Genomic DNA, 9,630 nt, shown 5'->3' with positions numbered 1-9,630 from the left:
GTGAGGCGATAGCACTACCTACAGCGCCACTGCTGGATAAGTTACCAACAGGATAACCTGAGACGGCTTCTGCTTTTGTTAGTAGAGTCCCACCTTTTAATGATAAATCTCTTAATAACCACACACTAATTTTATTTTACTTTTATTATTATTATTTTTTTTAATATTGGGTCCAAATTTTCCTGACATCTTAGTTTTCTGTTATTTTGATTCCTAAATATTTTCAGTTTACTTTGACGGGGATAGTGGAAGCAGCATACTTTTTAATCAGAAGTAGCTCACATTTATCAATATTAAGCTGAGGGCCAGAAGCATCTATAAAAAAAAAAACTGAAGAGGATCTGAGAGACATCTTTTAAAAACAATGCAGTACAGCTAGCTGGCTGATTATTAATTCTGTTCCAGTGATAGAAATTCCCTTCAAAGGACTTGTATTACACTTAGACTAGCTTACTACTACTTCCAAAGATAAAGAAGTAATCAAACATGTGTGCCCGATAGTGTCAAACAATCCATAATATGTAAATATGTAATCAATATAACTTATCTCTAATACAACAAACTCTGTACTGCATCGTATGTCCTTCCATTGTAAATGCTAGCGCTCCCGGGGGTTATTTTCTGCAACCTTGGTGCACACACATCCTGAACAGGTAATTTGTCTACTATGTAATCCTATAGCAACTAGCCTATAGTATTACCACACCAGATAAATTCAAGTGCTTTACTGTATGCTTTACAATACTATAGAATTTTCTCTAAATTACTAATTACAGAAATTAATGCAACATAAAATAATTATTAAATAATTGTACTGAAATTATTATTATTTTTTAATTACTTATGTAAAATATTTATTTTGTAATTATTTAGCCTAAAGCTCATTGAAACTCTGCAAATAAATTGTGCTATTCCTTCTTTACATTGATAGAGAGAGAGATAATTATCTGGTTTGTGAAAACAGCACATGGTTATAATGCCTTATTTTACAAGAAAATGAAAAGAAGAAAAAACAAATAGTTTTAAATAATTCAAAATCTGTGATAAAGGGGATAAACAAACTTATAAAATCAAATAGTAGAAGAATGAAATCATGTCTTAAAATTATATCATAAATATTATTTACCCCATTTTCTCACTTCAGCTCTGTTACGCTCCAATCCACTGGGTGTTGGTAAATTAGGATTAGAAATAAAAGAAGAAGGAAAGGGAAGAAATAAAACAAAATGTAAAAGTGCAAATAAGGGTTAGTAAAGCAGAAGTGAAAAGTCTAATATGGGTAAGAATAAATCAAAAGTGGCAAGAGAAGTGGGACAGTGAAAAGAAAGGAAGGCATTCGTATCAAATTCAACAGGTTGTTAAACACAAAAGATAACAGGCGAGAAGAAATAGTGAAAACAAGATTAAGACTGGGTCATTGTTTATTAAATAAAACACTTAACTTGATTGGAAAGCTTGAAACTGGATTATGTGAGGGCTGTAGTGAAGAGGAGTCAGTAAAACATGTGATGCTAAAATGCAATAGGTATGAAAACCAGATGGAGGAAATGAGAAATGATCTTTGGGAGATAGGGATTCAGGAAATAGCATTAAAAGGTTTACTAAGTACAAAGGACAGGGTTAAGAACAGAATACAAGTTCCTGAGAGAAACTGGTGTTTATGCTAGTATATGAAATAAATAAATAATTTAAATTATAATAGAAGGTAAAGTTAAATGTAACCACGTATTAGAAGTAGTGGAAGTAAAAGTAGGAGTAAGAGTACTGTGGTGGTTATTATTATTATTATTATTATTATTATTATTATTATTATTATTATGAGTATGAGTATGATTATTATTATAGCATAGGAGTAGGGGAGAGGTGTGTGTGTGTGTGTGTGTGTGTAAGTATGTATATGTGTGTATGAGAAGGGGTGGGAAAGAGGGAAGTGGGGGAAAAAATGATTAGTCTGTAAACCTAACCTCTGGTCCACACTCCAGAGCTGAAGGTGGCGGTAATGCACCAAAACGCTGGATGCCAACCGCCATAAAATTCAAATAAGAAGAAGAAGGGAAGAAGTAACACCGTTAGGAAAGGAAAGAGAGGGAATATCCAGTAAAGGGAGAGAAGAAGGCATAAAAGACAATGAGAAAGCAGAGATGATTGCCAAAGCTTTAGAAGCAATACATAGCTCAAATAATTTAGAAGAGGAATGGAAGGAAGGAAGGGAAAATACAATAAGGAAATATCCTGGATTATTTGAGAAAAGGGAAGAAGTAGATTATGCATTAAGTGCCCCTTTTTCTATGGAAGAAATGAAGAGAGCGATCGATAGAACAAAGATGACATCTCCAGGAGAAGATGATATGTATATTATGTTGAAAGTTATGGGTGAGAAAGCATTTAGAAAGGCTGCTTAGAATATATAATAGAGTGTGGGAGGAAGGACAGCTTCCTAAGAGTTGGAAAGAAGCAGTAGTAGTTCCCATTAGGAAACCAGGAAAAGATCCAACAAAACCTGAGAATTATAGACCAATTGCATTAACATTACATATAGGTAAAATTATGGAGCGTATGGTGACAGACAGATTGAGTTATGTGTTAAAAGGAGGGAAATAATAACTAATTATCAAAGTGGATTCAGGAAGGGGAGGGGAACAATGGACCCAGTATTATGCCTAGTAGATGAGATAAGAAAATCTCAGATAAATAGGGAATCGGTCGTGGCAGTTTTTCTGGATGTAGAGAAGGCATATGACTTGATGGGGAGAGAAGGGTTGATGATTAAGTTACATCTGTTGGGAATCAGAGGTAGGGCCATTAACTGGATAAAGGATTTCTTGTGGACGTTCCATTCGAGTGAAAATTGGAAAAGAATTGTCAAATAATTATGTTATCGAAAATGGAACTCCACAAGGTAGTGTCATCAGTTCTTTGCTTTTTAATATTATGATAAATGATATTGATATATTCTGGGAAGTAGATATTGGAATTGGTAGATCGTTGTTTGCAGATGATGGGGCAATGTGGAAAAGGGATAGGAACTTAAAATATATAGTAAGTAAGATCCAGGAATCAGTTAGTCAGGTGGAACAATGGTTAATTAGATAGGGCTTTAGATTTTCAAAAGAAAAATCTCAAGATGTCTGCTTCACTAAGAAAAGAGTGGGAGTAGAGATAAATCTTAAACTGCACGGTCATGTTTTGGAGAAGGTGGAATCCTTTAGGTTTTTTGGAATGGTTTTGGACACTAAACTAACATGGTGTGAGCACATTAAAAAAGTTACTGGGAAATGTAAAAAGGTTTTGAATGTGATGAGATGTCTCACAGGAGTGGATTGGGGGGCAAGTAGGAGGTCAGTGAAGGAGATATATGTTGCATTGATTAAGTCAGTACTAGATTATGGTTGTATAGCCTATAGTGATGCAGCTAAAACAACACTAAATAAATTAGAAGTGATACAAACCCAAGCACTTATGTAGTGGAGCTTTTCGCACATCACCAGCTGTTTCATTGCAGGTATATGAATGAGATGCAATTAAGATTAAAAAGAGAACAGTTAACAGCAAATTATTGGGCAAACATGGAAGGGCATAATAGATCCCATCCTGTTTGTAAAATAATGCAGGAATGTTGGGAAAATAAAAGGAGTTAAAATTTAAGCTTTGGTTGGGTTTATGAAGAAATAGGGAATGAGATGGGATTACAGGAAATGCAATTTAGTCCAACAGTTCTGATGCCAGTAAGGCCTTTATGGTTTCTTGAACAACCTACGGTAGATTTGAAAATATTAAACAGTTACATAAAATCAAAAGAGGAGACTAATATATGTGAAGTCGTTTGTAATTATTTGAAGGAGAAATATATATATATATATATATATATATATATATATATATATATATATATATATATATATATATATATATATATATATATATATTTTTTTTTTTCAATTTACACTGACGGATCAAAGAACCCTCAAAACGGACAAACTGGGGTGGCATATGGAATACCAGAATTAGGAATTAGTGTGCAGTAAAGACTATCTAATAATTTAGCTGTACTTACAACAGAAATTGTGGGTGTATGGTTGGCCCTTCAGTGGATTGTGGAATCTAGACCTAATAAAGTAATAAAATGTACAGATTCCAGAGCTGTTCTAAAAAGTTTAAAAACATTTAAATTACAATCAAGACAAGACCTAGTATATGAGGTACTTGAATGTTACACACAAATTTGTCATATTGGGATACAGGTAATATTTACATGGGTTTCAGCACATGTAGGTATTGAAGGAAATGAAATGGTGGATAATCTAGCAAAGCAAGCCAGTAGTAGGACAGAAGTAGAAGTATACATAAAATTGGCAGAAAAGTTGGGATGAAGAGAAGAAAAGAAGACATTTATACAGTATTCAACAGAAGATTGGGGAAATGAGGGCTATTGAGAGAAATCGAAAATAATAAATTATTATAACTAGGATGAGAATTGGACATTGTAGATTAAATAAATACTTGCATGTGATAGGTAAACACGTAACTTGAAGATGTGAATATTGTAATAATATTGAATCTGTGGAACATGTGGTGCTTGAGTGTAAAAAATATGACAAAGAAAAAATCATGTTAAAAGAAAAATTAAGGAAAATGGGGTTGCAATGGTGCACACTAAAGGATATATTAGGAAAAACATCAAAATACATTTAGTCACAATTATTATATTTCTTAATGGTCACCTGTTTAGCAAATAGGGTATAGAGTTTAATATGAATATTTAAGGTAAGAAAAAGTAAAAAAAAAAAAAAAAGGAAAGGGTGGAGAGGTGAATACAAAATGAGAGGGAACTGCAATCATCTCTGTTCAAATCCAGTCAACACTCCAGTACAGAAGGGAGCGGTAATGTACCATTAAAGTTGGATGCCAACCGCCGTTAAACATCAACGAAGAAGAAGAAGCAACACCGTTAGTCTTTCCGCTGTTAGCTGTTAGATTTTTTATGGTATCTTGACATCATAATTGGAATCGTAAAGATTATTTTTATTAGCATACAAGTAGTGAGTAAATGTGGCTTTGTTCCTTTTTTGGGGGGGTTTGTTATCAACCGTCGCTATCACTAGTGTGGGGTGTGGTTCGGAAAACAACGCAAAAAAAACGAGTAACTTGCATATAAAACTGTTTTTTTTTTGCTGGGAACTTCAACATTATGAAGAGGACTTCGAACTTCTTTCATATTTTACTTCTAATTTGCAGTAAGTGTGCTATTTATGCTTATTAGTAACACTTTCGGTTTCGCATTGCTGTCACTGTATTGTAAGTCTGTGCTTTTGTTCTTTGTTTTCCTAAGTTCTGTATTTTATTTACAGCGATGCAATGTAAATGCACTTTTATCTGCATATAGCTAGCGAAATGAAGCTGGAAAGGTCGACACTGGTGTATTATACATGCAGGGACGTATTCAGACATTTTGAGGGGCAAGGCCTTCCGTGGGAAAAAAGTTGGAAAGTTGATTTATTCTTGTTCTTTTTAAATTCACATTCCCGCATCAGCATCTTCTTGCTGTAAACTTCTGTGAAGAAATGCTTGATTAATAATGTATAAATATAAAATAAACATTAGACTATTCTAAAACTAAAAACTAATTATTACAGCTCAACATAAAATGGAAAAGTTATCATTGTAATTTCGATCTACTTTCTCATTATGCTGTTATTCATGTTATTCTGCAATCAGATTGCAGTGATGTAAACAATGCAATTAAATAACCATGAAATAAACGATAGTATAATATGAAATTATAGCCCTTTTATTTCACACACAACAGTATCAAAATATTGCACAACCCTAAGTGCTAGCCACTGTGACATCCATAAAGTGGCAAATTGGCATTTCTTTTGTTTTTCTAAACAAAGGTTTTGTCTACATTTGTCTCAGTGTCTCAAGATGTCTACAAAATAATCAGTTCACTTTAGTTGCTGTTGTGCTTTTAGCTTAAACTAGACCTGCCCAAAGGTGAAGCTACAGCCTTAGAACAGAAAGCTACAAATAAATACTAAGGCCAAAGTTGAGACATGCAAGGAAAATGACAACTGCCAATAAAACTCTAAATACCTGCAGAGGTTTGCACTTGCTGTCATTCATAGTGTTTTAAAATCTAAGTATTTGCACATTTTCTTAGTTTTGTTAGCCTGAATTAGATTCAATTAGATCAGATAAATTTCTATAGAAAAGTGAGAAAATGGACATTAAAATTGTAAATTAAATTGAAGTTCAGTGAATTGTTACAGCCCTACTATAACATTTAACAGAGTAAAAACTACTATATTTAGTTTAGGCATGTAGTGAAGTAAATTTAAAAGTTTTCTAAAATGAAAAATACTGATTTAGATATTACTTAAGATTCAGATTTTACCTAAAACTTACTTGAAGGATAGTTCACTCCTGGCCCAAGGCATAAGTGAACTAATGCTAAGTTCAGACTGCATGATTTTAGCCCCAATATTGACTCTCTTACATATTTTGAGAAATCGCAGACAAATGCCTGAAATCACAGGCAAATCATTTTTTGTTCACATGAGTAACAATCACACAGTATGAACTATCAAAGCCAGGGGTCACCAAACTTGTTCCTGGATGGCGGGTGTCCTGCAGATTTTAGCTCCAACCCTAATAAAACTCACCTGAACATGCTGATCAAGGTCTCACTAGGTATACTTGAAGCATCCAAGCAGGTGTGTTGAGGCAAGTTGGAGCTAAACCCTGCAGGGACACCAGCCCTCCAGGACCAAGATTGGTGACCCCTGATCAAAGCCGTGATCAGAGAGAATGGCTCAGAGTCACTGACAGATGTTTGGCATGCTAAATATTTGGACCTGTCGGCAATTCAAACCCTGTGTTCTGATTGAAAATAACATCCACTAGTATGGGTATCTGCAGGCCGACGGGAGGTTGGGGGAGAAGTTAAAAGGGCTAATTTTCAGTCTTATTTTGACCCAAGAAATGGAAGAAAAACTAGTGTAAATTTAGCAGGAGCACTGTGTCTGTTTGTCGTGGCATCTGAGCAATATCACCAATAGGTCAAAAAAGAAAAAAAATTAGGAGAAATGGCTAATTTTCTTTAAAGCCAGGTGAGAAAAATAAGTAAATAATAAAAAAAAAAAAGTTAAGGTTTCTTGTTCAAATATCAAAAATATTATATATTAAGCATTATATAGTCAAAATTCATTACAAAAGTGAAATAATCTTCCAATTAGGGTAAGTAAAATAATTTTGTTTTTGATTTGAAATTATATTCTTTTACTTAACTCTTATGTTTAATTTATTTTACTGACAAAATAACTCTCTGAATTTTTTATTAATATTTTTGAAAACAAAACGTGTTTTTTGTCTAAAAAATGCTTCTTGTTTTAAGATTTTTTTTATTTATTTTTGGACTGGAAACAATACAAAAATTCTAAATAAGAAAAGCATTTTTTGCTTTGTTGACATCGATTCGATATGTATTTTAAAAGTACAAATGAAATCAGAACTAACCATATGATTTTGTTAGCTCGCATTACTAGTTTTGTGGTCAACAATTAATCTTTGCATGTCCTTAAGAAATTTATTTTGCACTTAAAATCTAAAATAAAAATGCATTTCCTGTTTGTTTTCAGTTAAATTTTCCGATAATGTCTGTCTGAGGTCACACTACAGGAAAAAACGGACATTGCATGTAGACTTTAAATATTCATCTTTATTGCTGCTGTTCTTGACTTGACTTTTTTACATATATCCAAATCGAAATATTTAATTTATAGTTTTTATAAATTGAAAAAAAATCCCTAAATTACAAATGTTTTTTTTCCAACAAATAAATGCAGCTTTGGTAACCAGAAGATGCTTCTTTTAAAAATGTTTAATTTGACATTTTCTAAGACTTCATTTTATGTGACTGTAGATGTCACACTTTGTGACTGTGTTCTTTATATTGTACATAAACATCTGTTTCTGCTTTTTGCGCAGGTGTGTTTGGTGCTGATGCAGATGAAATGAAAGCAGTGTCTGTGTTTGAGGGAGAGTCTGTCACTTTAAACCCTGATAAGGATATACAGGGGATTTTTCTGGTACTTTGGAGGTTTGGAGACAAAGGTTCCACCATTGCTCAATTCATTGATAAGGAGATCTACTATCCTAACCACACTGGGATATTCAGAGAGAGACTGAAGCTGAATGAGACTGGATCTTTGACCATCAGCAACATGAGAGCCAAACACTCTGGACATTATAATCTACAGATCGACGGCAGAGAGCTCTTAAAAATGAAATTCATTGTTACTGTCAATGGTAAGGAAGTATTTATTTGCGAAGTAATGCATGTTTCTTTTTTAAAATAATTAAGCAGACATTGAAAGTTCAACCCGCAAATATTTTCTTATTGCTTATGTTTTTAACATTTTTCACAGAATTGGACTTACCAAAATATCAGTTGTGGTGTTCTGAATTGTGCTGCTGATCACATAACGTATGTTCAGAAACACATAATGATCAATGTAAAACATTTTATATAGTACAGATTTAGGTAAAATCAACTTACATAAAGTCCCTTTATTCTTCAAACTAAAGGCTGATTTATATTTCTGCTTCAAGTGATTGGAACGCCACGCCGTCTGCCTTGCGTGTAGTTGTGTATTTACACATCTGCACACTGTTTGTATTGCGTTGCAATAACGCTTGCAAAACACTAGCTGGCAGTGGGGTTTTTATGTTTCTCTGTGTCTAGTATCTTCGCGGGTGTGCTTTGTTTTTTCTGAATGCTACAAGTAGCTAAAAATCGCTCATGCAGAGGTGAGATCAGGTGGACATGTTCCTGGACAACTTTAATCATAAGTTAAACACAAAGCAAAAGTCTCCATATGGAGCTCCTTCACGTGATTCAACACTTGTAAACACTCGCTTCATTGGGCTTGCGGCTCTCAGCACAGCCTACACTCGTCACAGCTACCAAGCGGACCAATCACAGAGATTACCCTATGTGTTGTTGGTATGCGACTGCACAAAGTCTGCGCCGGACCATACGTGTGCACTTGACTCAGAAATATATATCAGCCTTGAATCAGAAATGAACTGAAATTATGTTTTTTCGAACAACATCCAGCCAAAAAAAATTTATTTTTAAGTTTATTTTGGCAGTTCAAAATAGCTCACCAAAGCAATCTTTTAAAAATACTTTTTCTTGTTCTTAAACTAGTTTGAGCTACTATTAGACTGTGACGATTACGCAATTAGTGGGTGTGTCATGGAGCTTTGCTTTATTTGACATGCTTCCTGTTCTCGCAGTTCAAAGTCAGACAGAAGAAAAACATCCAGTACGACAACACAAAACTAGCAACATAAATACAATGGGAGGTCGAGGAGCAGAGCTGGTGAAGATGTATAGATTTTAAAGACTCAGAGGGATTCAAACACCAGACAAAAAAATCGAACTGTGTTGCATCAACTCTGATAATGTTTTAAACATTGTTGTCTGTCCACAGCTAATATAAAGCGCTGTGATGTGCCACTGTGTCACTTTTTACTGGAGATGTTTATGAAACTTTAGCTGCTTTTCCACTATCGTGCCAAACCGTTCTAAGAACACTTCGGTACGGTTACGGTTGTTTCTCCACT

General features: G+C 34.0%; 1 protein-coding gene across 3 annotated transcripts in view; it reads left to right on the top strand.

Annotated features, from left to right (window-relative positions):
- LOC103908669 (cell adhesion molecule CEACAM3) overlaps nt 1-9,630 on the top strand; it is a 132,207-nt gene that overhangs the window by 92,360 nt on the left and 30,217 nt on the right. For 2 of the 3 annotated variants that reach the window (XM_087303349.1, XM_087303350.1), the window contains exons 1-2: nt 4,915-5,234; nt 7,987-8,307. The exons of the other annotated variant lie outside the window; for it this stretch is intronic. In XM_087303349.1, the coding sequence (XP_087159475.1) occupies nt 5,189-5,234; nt 7,987-8,307 (367 nt within the window). In that variant the 5' untranslated portion in view covers nt 4,915-5,188. Of the gene's footprint in view, nt 1-4,914; nt 5,235-7,986; nt 8,308-9,630 lie in introns of those variants that run through there. 3 annotated transcript variants of the gene reach the window in all.

Source organism: Danio rerio, chromosome 22 (assembly GCF_052040795.2).
Source record: "Danio rerio strain M-AB ecotype USA chromosome 22, GRCz13ab, whole genome shotgun sequence".
Classification (NCBI taxonomy): Eukaryota; Metazoa; Chordata; class Actinopteri; order Cypriniformes; family Danionidae; genus Danio; species Danio rerio.
This window is presented reverse-complemented; position numbering and strand designations above follow the sequence as displayed.